The sequence below is a fragment of the Musca vetustissima genome, unplaced genomic scaffold (assembly GCF_032173495.1).
Source record: "Musca vetustissima isolate MV318-11 ecotype Yass unplaced genomic scaffold, APGP_CSIRO_Mvet_v1 utg25509, whole genome shotgun sequence".
Taxonomy (NCBI): Eukaryota; Metazoa; Arthropoda; class Insecta; order Diptera; family Muscidae; genus Musca; species Musca vetustissima.
Genome location: NW_026885149.1, coordinates 400,173 through 427,371, shown reverse-complemented (window position 1 = coordinate 427,371; position 27,199 = coordinate 400,173). Strand labels below are relative to the sequence as shown.

General features: G+C 34.0%; 1 protein-coding gene across 1 annotated transcript in view; it reads left to right on the top strand.

Annotated features, from left to right (window-relative positions):
• The window catches only part of LOC133332262 (uncharacterized), a 37,458-nt gene extending 15,983 nt beyond the window's left edge, over window positions 1–21,475 (top strand). The window contains exons 8-12 of the mRNA XM_061540646.1: window positions 418–527; window positions 2,469–2,600; window positions 19,637–19,731; window positions 19,844–20,095; window positions 20,734–21,475. Of these exons, the coding sequence (XP_061396630.1) occupies window positions 418–527; window positions 2,469–2,600; window positions 19,637–19,731; window positions 19,844–20,095; window positions 20,734–21,394 (1,250 nt within the window). The 3' untranslated portion in view covers window positions 21,395–21,475. The remainder of the gene's footprint in view (window positions 1–417; window positions 528–2,468; window positions 2,601–19,636; window positions 19,732–19,843; window positions 20,096–20,733) is intronic.
• Window positions 21,476–27,199: the final 5,724 nt, after the last annotated feature.

The window sequence follows — 27,199 nt, the reverse complement described above, 5'->3', positions numbered from 1 at the left end:
GAGTGTGTGCAAGTGAATATCTGTTTGTATCACTATGGGGAAAAATCAATGGAGAAGACACAATTTGCCATTGTGTTGTAAAACGTTAATATGTGTGTGTGTGTGTGTGTGCGTATGAATGAAGTGAATAGCTAAAGAGAACTTTTTGATATGGTTCAGTGACGACTTTGAAACACTGCGTTGCATCTGCTGCTCATTTAAGTGGCAAATACGTTGAAGAGGACAAAGTTAATCTGCACAAACATGCTCTTTGAAGAATATCGCATTACAATTAATCAAGACTGAATTTAATTTCGAATTTGAATTTAATTTGTGCTTATTGAACAACATTTTTTAAAACAATGCCTGCAAAAATAATACGAAGTTTTTGAAGTGGTGCCGCATAATATCAATTCATATTTTCGTTCTGGTTTACAGCGTGTGCAGAAAATGAATACGACTGTGAAGATGCCACCTGTATTGCTGCCGATTTAAAGTGCAATCAGCGAGACAATTGCAAATTCCGCTGGGACGAGGAAGGCTGTGAGGTATGTATGTAGGTAGCTACACATTTATGTTACAACAATTCATTTCTATCGATATTAAGCATCATGATAATAATAACTCTTTTGCGAAATACGAATTGGAATTGGTTTTGAAATTGAAATAATGTACTCAAATTGAAAGCTTTTAATCATCATACAATGAATGCCATACAATTGTTGTTGAAAATGGCTATAACATGAGGAAATAAACGGCTAAAGTTAAACAAATTTCACTGGTTTGTATGTGTATGTGTGTTGATAAATACAATATTGATCAAATCCGTTAACGTACTTAATTAACGTGTGCAGCATTCCAATAAATCAATAATGTTTACATTTAAACGAAAATAGATTTCCATAACTAGTATGGCTAAAAGCTATTGACAGGACTGCAAGTTTAATTTGATAATAATATATTGTATTTTGTTTTTAAATTCGTAAAACCTTGAAACTCATAGCCATTTTATTCCCAACGGCCTCACAATTTAGTACGAATTTTAAATGTGTTTTTCTTATTTCGCCTACAACCGCTAAACGTGGCACAAGCTATTAGATTAATATTAGCAACACCTGTTAAAAGACAATTTCTTGCCTCAGGATGAACGCCGACAAAGTTTCAAGGTAATATATTTATGACTTCTAAGAAACACAAAACACAAATGATGTAAACAGTAAAAGTTGTTTATTTGTATAGCCCATGAAATTAATATTCAAACAAATTTATTTACAGAACAACTGCAATTAAAATCGAAATAAACAAAAATACAATTTTAGCCACATAAAAGTAAATGAACAGAACATTAAAGGAAATCTTTGAATTTCTTTACATAGAATTATAAAAAGTGTTTAAACACTATTCGAACGCCATAAACTATCCCAAACTAATATATTTTCAAACGAAATTCCCAAAATGTAATTCTGTTTAATTCTTATTCATTGAAGTTGTCCAACAGACAATGTAAATTTAACAGCAACATCATATCTTTCATCTACATATTAGTTGGGCTATATAATCTGATGATTATCAAAATATAGCCACCTTAATAATCGGCATTTTATGATTTATTAATTTGCACCTCTATAGTATATATGTATATTATCACAAAATATTATAAATTTCCTAGATTTTCGGTTTTCACGTTATGCCAATCTAATGCGCCTTTGTAAGTCAACATAAGCTACACAATGTTTTCTTAACAAAGGTTAATTAATATCTGTCCAATTGACATTTGGTATATCCTTTAATGTGCAAAAAGACCTATATTGAAAGTGTCTGTTTCGAGAACCAGAAATATGTAATGGGTATTTTAAAATGTAATTTCGGTATACATCCAATACAACAAACATTCACTCATTTGCGAAGACTAATTATTTTTCACATTTGTCATACTTACATTCTCGCTGCCAGTCGAGAACGCGAACTAATGTGTTAACGCTACAGCACTTTTGTAACCACCTGTCGGAATTAACTTCGTGTAAATTACATAAGCCTGACAACTGTTTGGGTGAATTCGTCTAAATGAGACTGTATCATTTTGGCGAGTTCATGCTAACTGTTCGTTTAGAAGCTGACAGGCCGTCAAGTTGTTCCAACATCAGACAAGGATGCCGGCACGTCCACATGGAATGCTGGCAAAGGAAAACACGTACCCCAGGAAAAACAAACAAACAAAAGTCAGCAATGTGAAATTGCTTTGCCGCAAATGAATAGGGTGAGAATGTGATAAAATGCGGTCACCCACATTTATAAATGTATTGCCGTTCGTTCTGCTGTGTTCTCTTTTATTTCTTTCGTTTCGAAATACAATTTCAATTCCTTTTCGTATTCGGATTCGTATTCGTATTCCAGTGACAACAATTTATTTCAATTGTATATCTACTACGTGTTACATCCTTTTTCTAAACGATTTCATTTTATTTCTTCCCCTTTCCTCTCGCTTCCAGCCCGAATCCAAAGGACAATCGGAACATATGACTATTATCATCACAGTATTTGGTTTGATCCTGGGCGGAATGGTCATAACATTCCTCGTAAATTGTGTGCGCAAAATTATGCATGACCAGAAGATTATACGGGTAAGTTATCATTTCATATCGTCTGTAGATATCCCCGTGTGTATGTCTGTCTGACTGTCGTCTGTACGAACTTCCCCTACAATATTTGTAGATGTATGTTATCCGGCATTTGTATCTGTATTTGTCAACCTATTAGGGTATCACAGCAAACAGACGCACGTATATTAACATCAATATATATATATATATAAACACAATGAGATATGAATATGGATTGGCCTGCCTTGCCTTGTCTTGGCATTGAATAAAATCATTTGAACATATTATTATGTTTATGTATCATTGTGCTTTTGTAGTGATGTCTTCAAAACTATTACATTTTACACATTTCCAGATAGAATTCTAGAGAAATAATAAAATAAAATAGTTGGAGTTAATGGTCATTAAAATATTGTGTATATGGTCATATGTGGCTACACAATTGACCACATCTCCAACAATGGTCCTTGGACGAATCGACATTGTTCAAATATTCTTTTTATATTATGATTTCTTGAATAAAACTCTTAAGTTCTTTGGACTAAAATTCCAATTTTTAATATTAAAATGTTTGATTCGGGATATTTTTGTATATTACAGACAATGTCTGTGTATTTATTAGTCCACACATAACCACTTTCTTTTGTATTTGCCCATTATGGTGCAAATAATGATAAATACTCCCCAAGGTATTAACACATTATTTTCACATTTATACAAATTTGAATATAATAATTAATTCAATATAGTTGGAAGTGCCCAAATTGAAAATAATGAATATATATACAAGTTTATGTTTGTAAACCTATATTTTACCACAATATCGCTTATATTAAACGAATTCTTTTAACTATGCAATCCATTATTTTTGTTTCTCATGCGAGACCACCCAATACTAAATGTGTATTTAAATTATTCGACGTTTAGAAATAAAAGCACTGTCTTCCTATGTAGAATGGTAAAACCTTTGCACCACACATAGACATAGATAGTCGATCAGTAGTGTGTAGTCCTCGAATTAACCATTTACTTTGAAATCAACTTTCGTTAAATTTCACTCCACTGTGCTCACATTTGCCGTAAATAAAGTTAATATTTATTTTAATTTTCTTATCAAAAGATAATTGGGCGTTTATGATGAAGACACTTTTCAAAACTAAATAAACGCACTCGAATAATTTTAATATTATTAATAAATTAAGGCTTACAAATATCGTCTTGTAATATTAGTCACAAAAGAACAAACTATATAATTAATTGTCAAATTTTATGTTTATAATATTGGTCAAATATATAAACATACAGAAAATTATGCCAATACACATAATTATGAAAGTTTAATTTTTAATTTATCGACAAATATTCCAGTTTTTACTTAGTATGCCATAATTTGATAATGATATATTTGAAAATGCATAACATCACACACACACATCAGAGTGTGTGTGCTTTCCATTTTATTTTTATTGCATTGTATTAGATATTATACAAATTCAATATTATACATATTCAAATTGCAAATAAATTGCAAAATATTGAATTGATATTATATTATTGCATCAATGACTTTGGAGAGAACACGATTTAATTTAAAATCAATCCAAATATATTCATAAACTTAAATATGATATATTAGCCACACAATGCTAACATCAAATAATAAAAAAATAAAACAAAAAATTATTAAAAACAACATAAGGAAATCGCATTTTCTTCACACAATCATTTCATTTTTCTTTGGACATACAAACTATATATTCGAATTTCGACTATTAAGAACATCGATGTTGGCTAATTTGTTTTGAATATCCCAGTTTTAGTTATTAATTTAGTATTTAATTTGTATTTTATTACAAAATATTAATTTTCTATTTTAAACATAAGCGAATATATAGAAAAAGCCTCGAATTTTATATATTGTTTGCCAAAGCCTTCATTCGAGTATGTACACCTTGATGTGTGCGTACCGGTGTATCGATTGGCCTCATCTTAATTTTTTTTTTTATAAAAATAGTGTAAAGTTCAACAATTGTATAAACATTCGAACTTGTGACCCCTTACACCCCTTAAATACAAATATTACGTAGAGCGATGTGTGTATCAAATAGGAATCTTCATTTGCTATTCTTCAAAATGTTGAACATTTTTGGATGGAGTTTTTGGGAAGAATCTTGGCTTTCAATCTTCAAAATCAGTTACTCCATTCGCAGGTTATCAGCAAGGAAGACAGATGGAAATGCATTTTGAATTTAAAACTGATATTTCGATTACGTAAATTTTTGATCATTTGACATATTGTATAACAGAGGATAGGTATCTGTCGGCAATACTGACACCTTCTAATTAGTTTTCATATATTTATGATTGGTCAAAGTTTAAAAAATAATTCTTTATAAATGTGTATAGGACAAACATTCAAGACCTACAATACAGACGACATACAAAAGATAAATAACTAATTATAAAATATTTCCCCACTACATCCCCTTTTAGCATTTAATTAAAACTACAAATTTAAATTCCAGTGAAAATAACAATTTCACTTTAAAATATTGTGAAACATATTTAAAATGAAACCAATCATTACTTTTGTATTCTGCAAATACCGACGGGTAAATTTGAGCTTTTCAAAAGAACCATGACCGAATTAAATTTACTGCCCCTACTATCCCGCGGATTCTTGTCTCCATTGGTCTATCGATTTAATTTGTTTCCTCATCGCCAGTTTGCTTTGATGATGCCCCGGGTATATTTGTTCAAAATTAAAACAAACTCGGCCAAAAGGCACAAAGAAAACGCTAAAGCTAACGTCAACAAAATACCAAAACCAGACAACATGTTGTTGATGCGGACGTTGATGGGGTGAGTGAGTTTCACAAAATATTCCTTTCGAACTTTTTAATTGAAGTCAATATAGTTGTCGGACTTGTTTTGTGGTTAAAGCTGTACAAATTGTAACTTTAAACTGAAAATGAAATGTTGCAAACGTTAGACCATCAAGTTAGAAGAGATGACTAATAAACGAGTGAATTTTTCTAGTGTTGAAAAATTTAATTGATAAAACTGAATCGGTTTTGTATATAATTAAACTAAGTCACAAAATTGGGGTTTCAGTCTCTAAAAATTTGTAAAATTGGTGAAGATCCTCATGGAGATGCTGATGGCATATTGCTTGTCTATCCCTTATTTAGTATTGCAGATTTATTTTATATATGCAAGAAATCTATTTGTAACAAATCCTTTTGTTGGTATAGAATTATTAAATTATTGCATATTTATTAATCGATATAATATCGATATAAGTGAACAAATAAATGAAATGTTTATGTCTCAGTGGAAGCAATTTTGATAAGGTTAACTCTATTCTGTAAATTCTCATCCTCTTCATCACATTACTGTGATTCACTACTAATTTTAAAATTTAGAAGCTCTTAATTCTGTGTACGGGTTCGATTTGTTTTCAATAACTGTTACAAAATTACATTTCATTGTCAAAATTCTCGTATTTCGCAGTATTGTGCGTTTGAATGTGTGTGTGTGTATGTATGTTTGTGTTGTGTGGTTTCAAAAAGGTTGTCAAATGAAATTATTCATCAAACGGAAAAAAAGGATCTTCTAGCTACTAACTGACTTGTTGTGTTTATTTCATTACAAATAGCAGTGTTTACAATTCAGTTAAAATGTGTGGAAGAATATGTGTGTGAGTGTGTGTGTGCGTTAGTATGTGTGCAAACTGTTAGCTATGCTTACATCCGGTATTTTGTTTATTATTGTTGTGTAGATATGCATGTGTGGAATTAAATTGAAATTGAAGGGCTTTTTGATGTTTCCAAACACACAATGACTGTTACATTGTAACGAACATCAAATAATCAATTTTATTTTGGGATTACCCAAATACCGAAATACCACAACACACAGAAACACTAACGAGCATGACGACGAAGACAACCCAGGCAAATTGGCAAAGCAACAAGTTTGATTAATGTTAACAAGTAAATAACTGAGGGGGATTTTTCAGTAAAGCTGGAAATCTCTGAAATTAAGTTTTAACGCTCAATAAACGTTAGTAGGTTTAAACCGCCCGTCCCAAATTCAGACAACCGCAACTTGATCCGACGAATGGGGGCGTAATTAAAGTAATCCATTAAGGGTGAGGGTAGGGCATGTAGAAACCAACCGTACACTGTTCAAGAGTGGCCGACAACACTTGCATGCATACTCACTAAACAATGGTGGAATTTTAATGCATTTCAGGATATGTATGTAAGGATTGAATTACATACTTTATACACTTTAAAAATGTACAAAGGGTTAATAAACTTGGAACCATTTTAAACAAAGTAGATGTTGCATACTGTAAAGGTGGACTTTTTAAACTTTCCTAGTTATATGTATTCTAGTGTATATTTTAAATTTGAAGCGCAAAATTTGAATTTATAAAATTTGTGAACTATATCTTTTTCCGCAATTTGATATTAACCTATTAAAATTTCGTTGAGTGCATCCTTCAAAAAAAAAAAAAAAAAAAAACATTCGCATGACTATGTACTTTTTATGATCACATCAACGAATATTTTTGCCTCATGTAACCGGTCGTTAGTTAGTTCCGTCTTAAATTTCACTGACTGTCATATGCAATTTAAGAAGTCGCTGTCACGGCGCATCCTTTCAAATGTCATTTATGAACATCATCTATTAAATTCCTGCAACAGCTCCCTCGCGACAAGTATGAATTACATATTCGTCGTAGTAAATGTGTGTCTGTAGGTCCTCGCCACACACGACATACGAATGTGAATGTGTCACACTAACAACTGGGCCAAACATGTCCTTACTACTCATCCGTCCGTATGTCAGCTATTTCTGCCTGACGGCATATCTACAGACAAACACATGTACGTATGTATGTGTGGGCATGTTCTTTACGCAAAATACATGGTTACATCGTCTGTGTATTATTATTTTTTATTATTATTTTTGGTATCTGCATTGTGCTTTCTTTGCATTCGGAATTCGACATTTGCCACAGTACATTGTGATATTTTGGTCTTTTTGGTCTTTTTGTTTTTTTTTTTGCTTTCGCAAATGATATGTTTTCTTCTCGTTACGAAAATACGAATGACCCTCAACTACAAAACCCTTATCATTACTCGATAATTTATATGATTAACATATAATGCTATACAGAATAAATGTTGTTGAAATGTGTACGTATTTTCATGTAATTAGCAGACAGTAAGAACTGAGTTCCTAAAATGGGAAAGTATCCATATAGTATAATAACTATTTTGGCCTGATAATATGACTCACGATCACTAATCTTATCAATACGTTGTGGTTCTGGGATCTTGCATATTCATTTATTCATTTCCACAGGGATGTTTTAAAAAAGGAAGCGTCATTTTGCCTAAATAAATAATTTCACGTTTTTGCAGGCTTGACTGTAATCAGTTTACAAAATATCATCAGTACTTCAGTTTTTTTTTTTTTTTTTTGCAAACCGTATCAGACAGCATATGGGAATATTTGAAGGCTGACTGAAATTTATCTTCACAACATTCGATAAAGTCAAGTCATTCATCGGGAAAGACACACGCAGTGTCGTACGTATGTATGCACATACATCCGGATGAAAGCAAACATTGAGGCAAGTTAGCAGTGTGACAATCTTAGGCAACTGTGAGCGGGAAGTGCGTTATGCAAATTCAATTAATCATCATAAGAACTGATATAGAGCATGACATTTGAACGCATTCAATTGCAAAATAGAAATTGAGTTTATAGCTGTCTTGTCGTATTCTGTCACATCGACAAGAGAATTCTCCTCCCTCTTCGGGCTCGTGTGTTTACATTGAGAATACCACTTGCTTGATGGAATTGCTAGTAATTGTGTGTGTGTGTTTGTGTATTTGTAATTGTTGTAAACATCCTTGGGGTGAAGTATGGTGGGTTGTCGCATTCAACAAGAAATACAGAGATAACGAGATATTGTGGTATGTATCGTCGTTGTAATTCAAATGTATGTGTGTGTATTCATAAGTAAAGATACATTGCGGTCAAATAGTTATTATTCTTGTGAATAGTTGTTATCTGAATAACGTCATAGATATTTTTGGTGGAAACAGTGGGTTTTAAAACTTTTTTTTTTTACTACATATATTTTTTGTGGTATTTTATATTCATAGGATATTATTATATATATTTTTTTATTTTATATATTGTATATAATATAATATCCCCATACAACATGTTGATATTTTATATTTTTTGAGAATATTTTGTTTTTGCAAAATAGTCCGGCTTAATCCCAGTTTGTTGTTTTTATAAAAAACAACTATTTATTAGTGGGGAATGTATGACATTGTCCTCCGAGGGGTAAGGCAGGGAAGACTATAGTTTCGGATCTCGCCACTGATCCTCATCAGTTCCCTTAGTTTTTTGTTGGGATATTCTCCCCAGAATCTATTAATAGCTTCTTTACAAAAAACCTTTCAAACCCAAATGTCTCTTGTGACAATTCGAAGTTCATACGTTACCAGCGATACGACCCCAATGAGAAGTTCGTTTCGTTGGCGCCTGACTTCGTGGTCAACAAGGCATTTACAGACAACTACAATACATTTCCCACTGCTATGTGCCGTTACTTTGTGACGAATGCACATAACGTTGTTGTTGGCATTGCGAGAATATCCCAACAAAAAACTAAGGGAACTGACGAGGATCAGTGGCGAGATCCGAAACTATAGTCTTCCCTGCCTTACCCCTCGGCGGACAATGCCAGACATTCCCCACTAATAAATAGTTGTTTTTATAAAAACAACAAACTGGGATTAAGCCTGACTATTTTGCAAAAACAAAATACAAATGGTATCACAAATAACCCGCCAAACACTACTTTTTTGAGAATATCATTGAATTTTTTTATTTTTGTGCTTGGAACTATAATTACTCACAAATTTTAAACAAAATCGAAATGTAGTCATGTCTATAAACAGATTTATGAGCGAACGAAAATTAAAAAAAAAACACACACACACATATTCGCTTACAACACACAATTTGATTTGCGTAATAAAAATGTAATTATATTCAAAGATTAATTTTGTATTTTGACTAATAATTAAGTTGTGACTTTTTTGGTACACAATTTTCTGATATATATTGAATTATTACTTTAAGGGAACCCCCCCCCCCATTCTCGATATATTTACAAAAAAATTTGTTATTGTTTTTTGTAATTAAAGAAAAGTCCTTATTTTTGATGGCGGGCATGATAACTCCTCACTGGAACATCGGAATCCGAAAATTCCAACGGTGTTAGAAAGAGTACATGTCTGGCTCTCGTATGAACTAGGATTATTGACTTCGCTCTAAAATTAACAAAATGGTGGACCTTTGAAAAAATATTTTTGAAAAATCGCCGATTTTTTACCAAAAACCAAGTTAAAAAATAAGGAAGATCTTCACCGATTTGCTTTATCCTAATTCATACGAGAGCTATACACTCCCAGAGAAACGTTGCAAAATTTGGAACCGATTGGGTTATTAGTTTTTGAGTTATCGTGCCCGCCATTCGCAAAAAAATGTTTAGAGAAAAACGCGTTTAAAGTTTGAGAAGCCCTTCAGCCGTCACTTGATGCTGATACAATAAATCGGCTATATCTTCAAGAGTTCTTGAGATTTTCACTTGAAATTTTGTAGAGACATTCTTTAATCAGTGTAGATTCGAATTATATCAACAAAAATTTTGACCCCGAGAATGGGGGGTCCCCTTAAGCTTAAAAATAATACAACTTGTATTATTTTTTTTTTGTGATCTTTCTCCACCCTTTCAAAAAAAAAAAATATATATATATATATATATAGCTGAGGTCGAGGTTCGCCCGTTTATAGTACGAGAATTGTTGTTGAATCGATATTGGGAACAGAATATTTCAAACTAATTTTCAGATTGTTTAAGTAATATCTAAAAAAATTAAATATTGGGAGGTCCACATTAGACGCATAGTCCACAGTACCCGAAGTTACACTAATTTTTTACATGCCCATATTTGTAGTTTCTGTGTTTTAATTCTTCGAATGGTTTTTATCTATATATATAAAAATGGAGCAACAAAATGTATACTAACGCATCAATTGAGAACGGCTGGACCGATTTGACTCAAAATTTCTTTCAGTTGTCGGTAATTACAGTGGGAAGTTTTTTATGAAAGAAAATTTTGAGAAAATTCCGCGAAAATCTTGCAAAAATTATTTTAAAGAAACGGCTGGACCGATTTGACTTAAAGTTTCTATTAGTAGTCTGTAATTGAAGTGGAAAGGTTTTGAAAGAAAATTTTGAGAAAAATTCGCGAAAATGTTGCAAAATATATTTTGAAAGACATTATCATTTCCACACATTTTATATCGAACCTTTATGGTTCGTAGTTCTTTTTGGACATATTTTGGCGAAAATGGGCAGCGTATATCTTTATGTAATTGTGGACAATTCTCAAAATATGTTAATTTTCTACAATTAATTGGATTGTCTTTGCCTTAAAAAAACTATCTACATACATACCTTGAATAGACTGCACAGAAAATTTCGCAGTCAGTCATGCCATCGCATTGAAGTAACATAGGCAAGATAAACATCCAAAATTCCGGGATTTCGATAGCATCAACAGTTTCCATACCTCATTTTCTATGCATATATGAATATCTTGAAAAAATCGGCTCATAAAAATGTGTTTTATACTCAGTTAATTACAGATCCAAGCTTAAACGACCAGGAAGTAAAAAATTGGTTCAAATCAAGAACTTTCGACTCATAATTTTTGGTCCTATTATGACATTATCAGTAATGATAATAACCATCAGTTTAATAATTCCACTAACGTATGCTGTTTTTCATCTTTCCATTATCATCACATATTGGAACAAAAATTGTGTAAAATGAAAAAATAATTGACATTATAATTTTTACATTTTGTCATTTTGTGAAAAAAAAACATTTAAATTTTGAAACTTTTTTGAATTTAAATAATTCTACCATTATTGGAGAAAATGACTATGAATTCAATAAAAGTATGCATCAGCTATATACGAGATAAATCTAAAATCGAAATGCGGATTGTGGATTTAAATTTGACATGAAAACAAAATGTGTCCATTTCTAGAAATTAAGTTTAGCTGACCAAAGGGATATGGTTAAAACTATTATTTCGAGGATGTATAGATGAAACGACTAATTTTTTGATCTAGGTTTCTTAAAAATACTAATACATCTACAGCTAAGACCAATAATCCATTTAGGTTCGGTAATGCATTCTTTTAAAAGCCATTTCTTTAAAAGCCATAAGACAAAGATACAAAATTCAAACTTAACTAGGATTAACAGCAGGGATCTATGCTATATTATTCAGAGAGAGGCATGCCAACCATATGGGAAACAGCTGAGAATACAGATACAGATGGGTCTACTATAATACCTACCTTTTCAAACCCATGTTGCAGTAAGTTTGGAAGAAGGGTCAAATACCATGAAATAGTAGATTTTAAACTAAATAACAAAGTTTACTACGTGAACTATCCTATTTCAATCACTTTAGCAGGGGCTGCGAAGCGCCACGGGTTCGGCTAGTTTTATATATAATTTTTTTAATTTTATTTTAAAAATAACAAATATATTCGTTGTGTGTGTTAGAAAATGACACTTCCCAACAATCAGCAAATGTTAATTTGTTTCAGTAAGCCTATTAGCACATTATCGTATTTTTGAAATGCTTTGAATTGGATTTGAAGGAGTTATACAATGCATTATAAAACAAATACCGAACCATAGGACATGAACTATTGTCCACCACTTCAAACGCCAGCGAATTGAAATGTTCATCTTGTTGTATTATGTGTGTCGACTTTTTCACATGCCATGCATTAAGCGCTTGACTACATCTGTTGTGACCAAAGCTTTTAAAAATACCCATAAATTATTCGCTTAAAAGTTTATCGCCCCAACAAATGAAAAAAAAAAACTCGGAACAAAACTATTGACTATTTTGTGGAATCTGCTGTTGCAGAGGGTGTTAAGCATAACGCCATAGCCCTGTTTAGATTCATTCGGTATTCTCTAAAGTAGCTCGACACAAAATTGAATGAAAATTAAAACGGCCAAACAGAAAGAGTTATTCTGCGGCGCTGTAGGCGTCAAAGGCATACTCTATGTCTTTTTCGTGCCATGGAAATAATAATAAATTTTCATAATTTTATCGAAAAATAAGGAAAATAATAAAAATGAATTATGAAATATGAGAACCTCGGTTATTTATAGAATACGAGTATGTAACCAACAAAAACTATAGGGTATTCATATGGTATGTATGCATGTGTTTGGCAGGACTGTCCAGTAACCAGTTGAATTGTCATCGCCGTCATTTGGTCATGGCCATTGTACGACACGACCGTACACTATTTTTTCATTCTCTGGTTTGAATATCTATTGGGTTTCGTTGTGCGCCTTCCCCAACATTATGAAACATTTATCCTTCCCATTGTTAATTGCTACTGAATGATTTTTGGTTGCGAGAATGCTTGGCGCTTTAGTTTCGGTATTACTCATTGTGCGCTGGAGGCACATCATATTCCCATCACCCGGGGGTAGTGCAATCAAATAACTTTCTGTAACAGCAACTACAGCGGGAGCAGAAAGTTCATTTCATTGGAAGGGAGAGTTTTTTGTGTTGAAATACAATTGAAGTAGTGGGTGAATAACTCTGAGTGCATACTTGCCGTTATGGTCAAGGACATGCTAGGAATGGGAAAATATTTGAAACTATATCAATAATTTTGTTACTATATTGTTTTTTTGTGCTCTACAGTTTAGTTGAGTTCTAAAAAGTTTAATGGAAAAACGAATGAAACGAAACAGAAAAAACTGCAACTTTCGCACTAAACAATTGGAATTTTGTCATCTAACGATTGAAGAGAATTTAAGTAGGTCATAAATTGTTTGAAGGATATTACGAGGGTATTCAATTCCGAAATGAAATATGTTTGATGTCACGTTATGATGTATTTATATAATTTGTTTTTGATTTGCATTACCATTAATTTGAGATTAATTAAACAATTTTATTTTGTTTATATCCACATTAAATATTAAATATAATATTCAAAGATGGTCCTGTAAAATATATATTGTATATATAATATATAACAGACATCGACCAACACAATTTTAAAGGAAGACTTAGAATTTTCCTACGGATCATTAATGGATCATTAATGAGTAAGACAATTTGTCATAACATCTAGAAGCAATATATCGGAACTACCTAATTTACTGTGTTTAAAATTTGTAATTTTCCAGGAAATAAGTATAAATTGAAAGTTTCAGGCCCATATCAAACATACAACTTTCAATAAATGAAAACATTGAAATTGTACAATACTATTGCTTAGCATTGACAAACTCGTATGACATTATGACAATTGTGGATATCAATTGTAAATTTAGACACATGTTTCAATTATTAAATGTTTGTATTTTATGTTATATTTTGGTTTTTATCATAAATATTAATGATATTTTATTTTTAATTTCTAAGATTTTTCAGATTCATATTTTCCGCGACCCAGAGTGACACTCTCCTTCTCTCTTCATTATAAATAATGTAATTTGGTTGGGAAATTCGGCAAAGAATTTTACAATCCCAAAAACTTAATCGGAGATACCCCACAAATATTGTGCACATTTAACCCGAATAGTGCTGTAATTATTTTTTTCGAATTTTGGGACGAAACTTTCAGCTTCTCCAGAATGGTGGTCATTGAATTCAAACATTTGATTTGTATCCTTTTTTCTTATCAGGATAATCGACAGGATCAATTTTTGGGCTGTGATCAAATGTTCACAGTAGCACTGCTCGGGTACAGGTTTTTTAGATGATTTATTGATCGTCTTATGAGTTGGACCATATGGCCACGCTAGCACAGCTCGGGTTAAACGACATGATATAGACTTTAACCAAAATCATATTTAGTATACACCATTCTTGTTTACTTGAAAAAATATCTACGAATTTATGATGACAATATCTTTAAATCGGAATTTAGATCTTAAACATTTTCCTCAGCGCCAACTCTGGCCTCTCTTTAAATTATTTAATGTAACATGCCTTGAAGTCATTATTTTCAAATATTAACAATTCTCTCTGATGTTACAATGCCAATGGTTAAAAAAAAAAACATTAAATTCATGAGAATCGTATTGAGTTGAGTAACTCTATTGTTATTATTTCATATAGTTGTTATTTTTTAAAGACATTAATATTTAACGGCCCTGTCGCATATTGTTATTTGACAAATCCAAATACATTGATTGGATAATCGTGTTTATAAAGTATAATTTTGAAAATTTTGAAATACTAACGACCGACGCCACGGGCTATCGCAGTGCTCCATATCGAAGCATTGTAAAAGTTTTGAAAAAGCGGATAATCAATTCATGCGAATTGTTATTGTTTGTCGTATATGCGTACATACACACACAATAGCTGACTCGAATCGAAGCAACAAAATCCCATCAATATCCAAAATTACATTTATTTATCAATAAATGGATTTTATGTTCATCGAACATTGTCAACTCGTGTGGTCCGCTATAGTTTTGCCACATGCTTTCCGCTGGAAACAACTCAAACGTCAAGACAACACATTGAAGCCAGAAAGACCTCAGCCACTATTACCATTAATTTGGATTGCAACACAGCTGTGGGGCTCAACTTATCACAGAGCATCTACGCAACGTTGGCAATCTCCTCATCCAGACACCGAATATAAACCCAGATGGCCAGACAATGACACAGAGCTACGATTATTATTTCCACTGCTTATCTGATGGGCACTGACTGATTTCAATAAATGAATGTGTGTGTGTTTTGTTTCCTGATGTTGGTAAACAAGTCAACTCCTTGTAATGGTGTTCATTGAGCATGACCATGGGTGTCTCTGTGGCTGGGTGTGCAATTTGTAGCCCCAAGAAAACTTTGCAATTGTAGTTCATTCAAGAGACTGAACAACAATAACAAGCAATGTTCGTTTGTATACCGACAAAAGAAGAACTTTCAGTACACTTCATCATATCGATTATTATTGCATTCAACAATTCAATTTTGATTATAAAGAAATATTTTGGTGGGAACTTATGGACGTATACGTGCTAGCTAGTTTATGACAATAATGTTTATACGCCATGTATTCTCACTTACGATTGATCGCATTTTCTTTACGTGTTTGGGATATCCTTCACCAAAATACGAACGGTACGCGAAATATCATCAGATTACTACTGTCGACACTCATTCCATCCCACTGAGTGATTTAGATAACCAATCTGCATATAAGGATCCCATAGGATATAGTGTGAAGAATAAAGATGTAAAGCATTATTACAGTAAAATCGTAATAATTCGTAATGTCAAGGGACGGACCGTTTTACGAATTAGCGTGATTTTACTGTACATTCGTACAGCGTGATTTTACTATATAATATTCTATTCCCACAACAAAAGATTGTCTATAATAATTGCGGCGTCTACATAAATTTGAATCTTAAAAATATTCGAATTGTAAAGAGAAGTCACATATATATTTTAAAAAATTCTGAGGGTATCTGAATTTGATTACGTTACTATTAAGTTACTATTATAGCCTAAAAAATTATATGCAAATATTTCATCACACAACGAAACTTCATTTTAAGCAAAATAATTTAACAGGTGTCTAGTTAGGTGTGTAGTTATTTAGTCAACTAAAAAATCGAACTGTATCTTTTAATTGTACATCACATAAGTAATTGCAAAAAATTCAATCCTTCAGAAACATCCATGTATGCCAGTAGAATAGTAAAAAATTTCCATTGAACATAAAAAATTATTTAAAAAAAATGTAATTTCTGCTAGAATTTTAATCGTTTCACATTCATAAGCATTTTGTTGTTGGTGCGTAATAAGGCACGCTTTCGAACCAGAAACTCATCAGCACCTTCACACACATATCCTTCACTCGAACCACTTGCCCCCTCACCCCACTACCCTAGCAAATAGGACGAACTCAGTGTTACTTTCTTTTATACCATCGCCTTTTTTGTGTATGTGTGCGTGTAATTTCTGTTTAGTTCGTAGGACGGAAAGTGTGGTACGTTGTACCGCTGTCCTTTCGTTTCATCTTCCGTTTGATTTGTGTTTGTCTTTTTCGGTTCTTTGTTGTTCCTGTTTCTTTTTCTTGTTGTCTTTATGTATTCTATCCGCAGGATGTTCCGGTGCTAAGCGATGGCATTTATCATATTGACTCGTTTGTCTTGGATGCTCCGAAATCCGCCATATTTGTGGGTTTGCAGGATGATTACAATCTCAGATACAGCCCTGACCGTCACAGCGGTCTTGAAAATATAATGGCCATTGATATGATGAATGATGACCTCAGTTCCATCTCGAGCGCCTTAGAAGGTCATTCATATTCCGAGACATCGCAAGTGGATGCAAATTCAATTAATTGCTGTACTGCTTATCCGGGTGACGACACCTTAACTGGCCCCCATACCGGTAGTCATGACGGCGTTATCCACTTCGACAACGACGAATTTATCATTGTGCCCCAAGTGCCACAGAAACTAATTACGTCGCATTGCAACCTACATTCTGGCCACACGATAATATCTTCGCCTTCGCCTGGGGGCAGCACCAACAACAGTTCGCCGTCACCGCAGGACCATACATCGGATGAAATGAACTATCGGCCAACTGCTACAGCCTTGTCTCTGGCCATCTACCCTGACTCAGTTCGCTCGTGTATCTAATCAAAGTTTTACACAGAAATGTGCCCGATGATGGCGGTGGTGTCCTCATTGTTCCGCAGAATGCAAAAAAAAAAACTAAATTCATATTATCATCATATTGTCCTTTCGTACAAGCAACAACAAACAACTGTATCATTTAAGTTGGGCACAGCGAAGCGAAGGCATAGCTCAGAGAGATGATAATGCAATTCGCAAGAAGAACAAGAAAATACAAATGAATAAAAAACAAATACTAAATAACCCATAACGCAGACATAAGGTCGTACCGAAATAAGCAAGAAAGTCAAGCCAAAAATAGTATTCTATGTTAAGGTTTCATATTTACAATAACAAGAAGACATATCATAAAAAATGTTATATTTTTAATATATTAGTAGGAGAGCCATATAATAATTAAAGAACAGAGTAAAAATTATCAGACGTTCGGAAGTTGAGACTCCCCGTGGGTGTTCTGTATACAAAATGATCACCTTGAAATATCACATATATTCTGGAGGTAATGAATATTCCTTCTAAAAAATATAAGTAAATCCAGTAAATTGGAAAAAATGAGTGTTACGATTTAGGGTCTTCCACAAAAAATCTGAAATCATGCATTCATTCGGATTACTATAATATTTGAAAAGTTTGTACAAAGAATTTCATGCTGTTGATTAAAAATCATTTTTTGTCTTTTAATAAAAATATTGAAGAATATTGAACATTTTCAACAACCAATCATAACTTACACTGACTTCAGTTGTAAAACACGATTACGTCCTTCAAATTATCTATAATGGGGTTTGTATTGTAAAAAGTGTGAGAAACTTCAAAATTCTTCAAATAGTCTTAGGTTCCTTTGGTTGGCCCTATATCGAAAGCATTCAGCGAGAAGGCCTATTATCTTCTGAGAAACCCGAAATGCAAACTTGATTTTGCTTCGTTGCAATAGTGAGGCTTGAGTGTCCAAACATGACCATTTTATATTAATTAATTTATTCGTGGACGTATCTTATGACAGAGGCCATTGTGCGACTAAAGTCGCAAAAACACTATAAAAGAGCTACATTTTTTTTTTTTTTTTTTTTTTTTTTTGTTTTTTGTGGTAGGAAACATGTTTATTTCGGTACAATCTATTGTTTGTCGTTCGCACACGATGCTTAGCATCGAACAAATCGATCACTGTGATTGTTGTTATATTTTAAACAAATGCTGCATTTATTAACGACAAGGAACTACGGATGCCGATGATCCACCCGAGATGCTGTACCAGACGCCGGCGGCTTTAAGGTTCAATCTCAATGGACGGAGACAGATGCACAAAACCGAACAATCACAGTCTCATTTCTGCTCATCCAGCTACACAGAATTATGTTTACATTTGCAGAGGCATCTTTTTTGTTGTCTTTTATGTTATCCTTGGTTATGCGGCATCGGTTTTTAGTTATTGGCATCATCATTTCCGGTTTCCGTTCGTTTGAAAATTTGCCTTTGTTCTTCATTTTTTCGATTTATTTGCGTTGTGAGTGTAAATACTTGTAATCGAAGTGAGTCTCATTTTATGTAGATTCCTTTGAACGTTGATTTGCTGGCAAATTGGTTTCGTTCGGCTTCTTTGGTTTCCTCGATTTGTTTAAATTGCCAACCCCCCTAGTTTCGATTGGCATCCTTTGCTCATTACATAGTGGATCTTTCTTTTTTGTTTGACCACACACACGTAGCCCTGTTGCTAGATATTCGCTTTTCCACTTTTGTTACAAGTCAGTGTCATGGGTTTGGTGCGTACAGAGAGAGAAAGTGAAAAACGGAAATAAAAGAAAAGAAAAAAAAACAAAATAAAATTTAATTATCTCTTTTAATGGCGTTCTGCTTCCTTTTGACATCGGCTTTACCACCATCCGCAGACACCATTCATGTCATTTTAATCGGATGTTTAATCGGATTTAACACTCATCTTTTGGCGAAAAACAATCAAATCAAGAACATTTTTGAGTACAAAATTGTCATGCCTACCGAGAAGGACAGATATCCACTTGACTTTTCTCAGATATGTTGTCATCTTGAATGATGTGAAATGTAATGCCGTGGCATACACACAAACAAGTATGTAGGGAATGGAACAATCAGACGATCAGGCAATACATTTCAAAATTCCAAGAATTCAATATTTCCTACATATTTGTTGGACCCACAAACCATATCGGATGATTCATTACGAAATGTATTCGTTATTTTCCAGGAACACATACGGCAATCAAAGGAAAGCAAGCTCGATGAAATGGGACGCAATTCAAAGGCCCGGTCTCGTGACAACATATCCATTGTATCGCCCAGGTAAGAAGTTGTGCCAACCACTTGGCCCCCTTTTCATTTTTATCTTCATTCCATTGTAATGGTTAATGTTGATGATGCATTCAATGTTGTTCTGTTTTTCTCTTCTTTTTAGACAAAAACATTCGCAAACTTCGCTACAGATACTTGATGATGTTTCCAATCGCTATTATCGGGAAATTGAACTGCAGACCAAGGGCAATTTCAAAGAGAAGGAGCCCCCCAACCTAATACGACGCCACGATATGATTGTTCAAACGAGTCTATGCAGCACCGATGATTCCTCCACAACGACGGCGACAGAACAGCAACCAGGACCAGCAGCAGGCCAGCAACCCAATGCATGTGACATGGGTTGTCAAACGAGGTAAGTACCCTGTGCACTGCCAAGATCAAATTTTACGGCCAGCCGAAAAAGAGTTTTGCCATGTTTCAATGAATAAATTGGCATCGATGTATTCATTTTACAATTGCATCATTGTGCGTACAGTAGGCCATCATAATAAAGGACATATTTAGATGATGTAAGGAAATTTAAATAATATTACGAATATAGGTACAAGTCCCTTCGAATGCCCAACCAGGTGGGTTACCCCAACTAGTAGTAATAATGTTATGCCATCGTATGTACCATTTACGTGATTTATAGAGTCCCCGACTTACATTTCGAAGTGATATCCACATAGTGATATCCAATGTAGAGCAATTCAGACCAATAACCAAACCACTAAGGCTGCCTTGCTGTGGAATGTGACTTATGTAAGTGCACAGCTGTAATGTTTCACCCAAGCAACGTTTTTTTGGATTTTGCAGAGTTTCATGTCCCTATCGATATTTGATTGTTCCCATAAAATAAAAAAATTCGGTATATCGACAACCTACTGATCCATAGCACAATGTCATTGTCATTACTTTTAGTATGTTTTGGTGTAAAATAGCACCTCCATTAACTGTTCAAATAAATCTTAAACTAAATGATGTGTTTTAACGTTTCCTTTTTTGCAGAGAGTCATTATTTGGTACCGCCTCATTGCTGCGTTCAAAATCAAAGACACCCTCCCTTGTCGGTGGTCATCGAAGCGTAGAAGGTGTACCACCACCACCTCGATTCTCAACGTTTGGCTATGATGCCGCCCAAATAACCACCCAGCAGCCGGCGCTTGGTACTACTTCCACCCTATCCAGACGCAATATTCACCTGCCACAGGGATCCATGGAAGCGGACCATCCACCAAATCAGGAGCATATGACTATGATGCAGCCACAAATGCAACAGCAACCGCAGCAACATCGTCACTTACATCATCGGCCATCGCAAGAAATTTGTCACCATCATCATCAACATCAGCAGCAACAACAGCAACATCAACAACAACTACAGAAGCAAACATTGCCACGTCATCAGCATCAACATTTACAGGACCAACACCAGCATCACCATCCCCCTTCATCAACGGGACCGCACATAACCAATGTGCCAGCATCTGGCACAACGATTGTAACAGCCATATCAACAGGATCCAGTGCTGCCCGAGGCCGAGACCCATCCGCCGCTGTCGGCCCAGCTGCCAGTGCCAAGAACAAACAGACCAAACTCGATGAATCAAAGCTCTTCATCGACATTAGAAACTCAGCACCGGACGTCATAATTATGACATCCCATTGACAATTAAGGAAATTCCAGCCCAACAACCCCCGCTATACCCAGCAACTTTGTACAGAATATTGCATTATACCTCCGACCAGTCTCATTCATTCTTTAACGACTCTTCTGCATCGAACGATAAATGAGTTGGCACAGTCTAGACTTGTCAGTCATAGAACGGATCTGTTGCGTGCGTTTATCGCCCTTTTGACGTGCAACTTTATTTAGTAAATCGTAGTCGTCGATTTATTTGTTAATACAATTTCGAAAATATCATTGACAGAATTGGGAAGTGTTCCAAAGGAGTTAGAAGAGTGACGCAACGACACTGACTAACGAATATCCACACCAAACTCATTTGGAGTAGATTTTAGGCTATCGTTAACCCATTTCGTCATGCCTCCCGCCAGCCTGGTCTACATTTACACAGCAATTATACGTAACATGACCTGTGAACAGCATCCATGTTGTGTACACCGTCCGTTCGACTGTAACATGTTTGTTTGGTCATGTTACTCTTCCGGTCCCTTGTTTAGTGTCCGCCCCTTGTGCGTGGTTCGATTTTTTGTGTTATTCCAAACCCAAAGCGAAACATGCAACAAACACAATATGCCTCACCGTATGATATATAGCCGGACAACGACGGCACGGTGATGGCAGTGGTGCTGATTTACAACATCAACAGCAAAACCGCCTCGATCGTCATCATATGTCATATTTGGATGCCACTATAGGACACAGATACATACGCTACTTTCTCTTTCACCCGACAACATATCCTTGACGACCATGCCAATGTGCATTCATATATTTGTCCATGTGGCTACGAAAGCATGTCCTTGTTTTAGAAGAAATGTTTGTATGGAAGCCTACGATGTGTGAATGTCGATGTGTGCGTGTGTGTTTGCCAAGTGACGAGAGCATTCATCAATTTCCACCATTGGTGCATGTTGATGAAAACAGTGTCATTCATTATAAATGTGCCAGTAGGGAGACAATCTTGTCATACAGTCTTGTTGGCCACATATTATGGAAGGGAATATTAAAGAGCCAATGTGAACTTGAGAGAAAATCAAAATGACTTCCAATTCTATTTTGAAGTGCTACCGAGATATGGTGCAATAATTCCACTTGTATGTGAAACTTGTTAAATTGTATTCCAATCTAGACAACAACAGCCACAACATTTCGAACGGACACTGTCGGAATGCGTTTGGGTGTGTTTACATTATAAATGACCCGCTAAACTAATGGTCCGGACAAGGAATCATTGATTGTTACTACAACATCATGTTTGGCCGTTTGTGCGTGTTCCATCATTTGCTCGAAAAAACAAAAGCAAATAAACACAACTACAATGACAAAAACGACAACGTGGCCAACAGTATTCCTTTGTAGTCAAATGCCCAGCGCAGTTAGTCTGAACACATTGACGCAACACAACCGGAGAGGAAACGATGGCGACAATGTCATTGTCGTTTCTGACATCCTTGTACGTTCAGCCATGTTTTATATGTATGTGTTTATTTACGTATGCGTGTGTGTATTTATATGAAAATGATGTGCAATAACAGACACAGCAGCAGATGTTTCCTTTTGTAGCATGTACAGACGCACGCAGGAATACACACATACACACTCACCATCAATCCAGTTAAAAATGGACAAATAAGCGCAAAAAAATTCATTTCCATATCTCGCCAAAGTAAAGCCAAACATTGTCATTCTTTAACGTGAACAAATATGCAAGTTTACTGAACAGATTGAAGATTTTTGATCGCTGGAAAATTCTTTTGAGTACTTTACATAAAAGGATTAAAATGAACGGAATTTCTTTAAAGCCAAATAAAGGATACGATATACAAAAAGTGGAATCGATTGCAGCGTGAATTACACAGTACTGCAGAAAATGGAAGAAGCTAGGGAACAATGTTTTTCTGACCAAAGATGAACACAATTATCCATTAACGAAATAACGTCAGCATGTCTGATAGATTGAAGCTCACAATAGCTATCTATTCCAATAAGATTGCAATATACTTTATTTCTCTAAATAATACATAGACTACGAAATGCTCTGGGTGATTAATCTTGTTCAAAATACCGAATTATATATAAATCTCTTATATATATAAAAATGAAATGATGTGCGTTGTCTGCTAAAAACTAGAGAACGGTTCATCGGATTTTAATAATTCCTTTTGTGTTGTATTCGCATTGTCAACCGAAAGGTTTAGCAGTAAAATAATTTGCAAAATATTGGTTTTGAAAAATACCTTTTTTTGATAAAACAAACATGCAAGAAACGAAAATATTGAATTAAAATTAAATTTTTTTTGTAATCAAATTAATTGCTGTTCGTTAATCTCACTAAATCTCGAGACCGGCTTCTTGGGACAATACAAACAATAATTGAATGTAGACACGATCATGGTATGTGCACGTTTTCCATAGAATCCATGTACATTTGGGAGTAATGCAAGGATGGAAAATCAGAAGACATTATGTGCCAATTTCAGAACACTATCTCAAATCGTGGAGGGAAAAAGGTAACTTTATATTGGGCTATCGTAATGTGAATTATACATCAACAATATTGCTATGCAAGACAACGTTTGCCGGGCCCGCTAGCAATTAATATTTTTAAACTAACAACCTCAACGTTCCGGTAATTCTATATTTGTCGTCTATATACGACGATGTAAACTCGTGTCATATTTTTGTGATCACCTTTTGTAGAACAGTGTTATTAAGAGAAAACGTTACACCGAATCAAATGTAGTTCATATGGACTCTGATATGGTCTCTGAAATCCACTTAACTTCAACAATTACAAATAAGAAGACATCATTTCCACAATAATTATATATTGACATTAAAATGAAATACAATACACATGTTGGTGTGTGTGTAATATATACAGTCATTCCTTCTGCGAGAGAATTAAAAGAAAATGAAACATATACATGCATATTTACTCAAATAATGTACTTGAAGGCATATTTGGTGTTAATTAAATATATTCTGCTGTGACATACATGCACGAGATGCAGCAGCACGAGCATTTAATTATAACAATGATATTATCACATATAGGTTAATGAAATTCGCCCTGCCGTTTCAAAGGTAAAATAACCAAGTGAAATTCCCAAATAGTTTCATGCAAATCGTTGTTCACTTCGAACAAATACTTTTGTCAGCCTAAAAGTATGCAAAGATAGAAGTAATTTTGTCGCTACGTGGTAAATAAACAATTTATTATATTTATTTAATAATATGCATTCTTATGTATATATAATATGAATTAATGAATTCCGAACAGGTTTGTGATTCCAAACAACATTATTCACAAATGAATAAATTTCATTTCATAAAACTAAACTAAAACTTATACGAAAAAAACCAGTCCCTTCAACAAATCATAGACTATTGGTAATAACAGACACACACACGCACTCGCATACATACCTACAAACACTGCGAATGCGAAATATGACATAGGGCGTCATTTAAATCAAATATTTGCCCCATTGCCTGTCATCGCCATATAAAAATCAACAACAATTGACAAATGACACGCCATTCGACAGCAATTTATACACGAACGAACCTTTGAACTGACTGGGCTGGTCATTTAGGTCATGTAAATTGCAAATCAACTGGAACTTTCTACTGTACGTAAAATTGCAAGTGACAACCCGCTTACTTACCAATCAGTGAATTCTGGCGTTGCCTTGTTAACAATTAGTTTGTTTTTCGGCAAAGAACTCGATTTATTTGTCTTTTCAAATGACAAAATGAAATGTTTTTACAAGATATACATGCGTTGCACGTTACACTGGTCATCCAACATGTATGTATGTTGTCAATAAAAGAAAGATTATTTTTCCGAATCGATGAGCAAATTGTAATCGGTTTATGTAAATAACTTGTAATCACAGCATATTGCTAATCGCCCCCTCAATTAGATCAATATTTACCTTAAAACAAAAAAAAAAACAAAATATTTGTACAGCACACATATTGTTAACAAATATAACAATTCTGAGAGCGGTAAGGGAAACTTACTGTAATGGTATGTATGAACCAAATGTGAGTTCATTGAAAATGTGATTTGCTTTAAAGAAAAAAATTAAAGAATTTAAGCCATTCTGGTACACTTTTTCCACAATTACATGAAGGAAATTATTTCAGAATGAGCTTGGAAATGTGGCTAAGGGTTAATATCTCCGAGTATATTGAACTGGGAGTATATTTCTTTGAGATCTATGCCAACCTTACGGATGAGAGGTATATGCATGTAAAGTATACGGCTGTACCGATTCATATGTGTATATATTGACGAAATCTTATCACAATAGATGTTTCCACGCAGACATTAAAAAATGTGTTTCTGTTTTATTAGGAGAACAAGTTTGCCAATAACAAAAAATACATTTTGTTGAAAATTTGGCATGATTGGTTTCCACCTTATCATTTAACTGTTTGAATTCAAACGGCATTACATAATTTTTAAAAATTTTAAAAATATACAAAACATTCAAATATTGTTGAAACGTCTATGAGTTAGTGTGGGTGTTCATTTTAAGGGAAAATCAGTGTCTACAGTTCTCACTCAGTGTCACGTCCCCTAAACTTCAATAAGTTTTCTGCGAAACTAAAATCGACAAACAAGTTAAGTTATTTAGGACACCTTCGACACAAAATATCAATTCAATGATCATTACATTGAAGGTGAATTTTACGAATTGCAATTATCGACAGTCGACTGTACAAGTAAATATTGCATTGTAAATGTATTGTATCGAATAAGATTGTAAAAAGTAAATTCTAGTAATGTAGTTAATTGAGGCCAACAAACCAATCAAATATTTAATAAAATTTTTAGTATAAAATGCAAATCATGAAACTAAAATAAATTTAATTATATAAAACTTGTTATAAGTAAACGTTTTAGTAAAAACCATCTATATACATATATGTATCTGTAATTTTTTGTTTCTTATGTAAGAAATGATAATCACGTTTTTCAGAAAAAAAGTATTGTTTGCCTTTAAATAAAACAAAAATGAAAACTGTTATGTTAAATTGTTTATAGATTGTAAGAAAATTATTTTGATTTTTTGTTCTTCTTCTTCTTGGTTTTTCATTAATTTGTAGCCATTTATTATTGTGTTCCATAATTTGTTACAAGGTCGTCAGAGTCCACACTGTCAGTGCTGGATGTGTATATTTTTTAAATAAAAACTAAAATAGAAAATTTAAACCACCAACAACAAGAACTGTGTTTCATTTATCAACTAAATTCACTGGCCTAGGCCAGTCGGCTTAAATTTATGTCCTGTCTGGTATCCCTTTTAATCTCTCATTAAATCATCGCTGCTGGCCTCTCTCACAGCTTGACTAGTTGGCTCTTCCTCTCCAGCACGTGTTTGTGGCTAAATGTCCTCTAATAACAGTTGTATTTCGGGTGCAGTTGTTGTTTCTGCTGCTATGATGCCTGTCCAGACTAACTACATTTATCACTATATACAAACTGCCACAAAGTGAAATTGCAAGAAATCATTGAAAAATAAACAAACCAACAACAGCAACAAAAACACATCCAACAAAACAAATGTTAAATTTATTCAACATTGTACAAGACCAACAAAACATGACCGCAGGACAAATTCCAATGCTGGATACTGGGAATGGATGTTTGCTGTAGTGTTGGTTGGTGGCATTATTGGCGGCACATGATACGACGGCGCCACAATGAAGCGCCACTCATAAATGCCGAATACATCCAACAATTCGAGCAATCATGGCTGAAATGCAAAACAA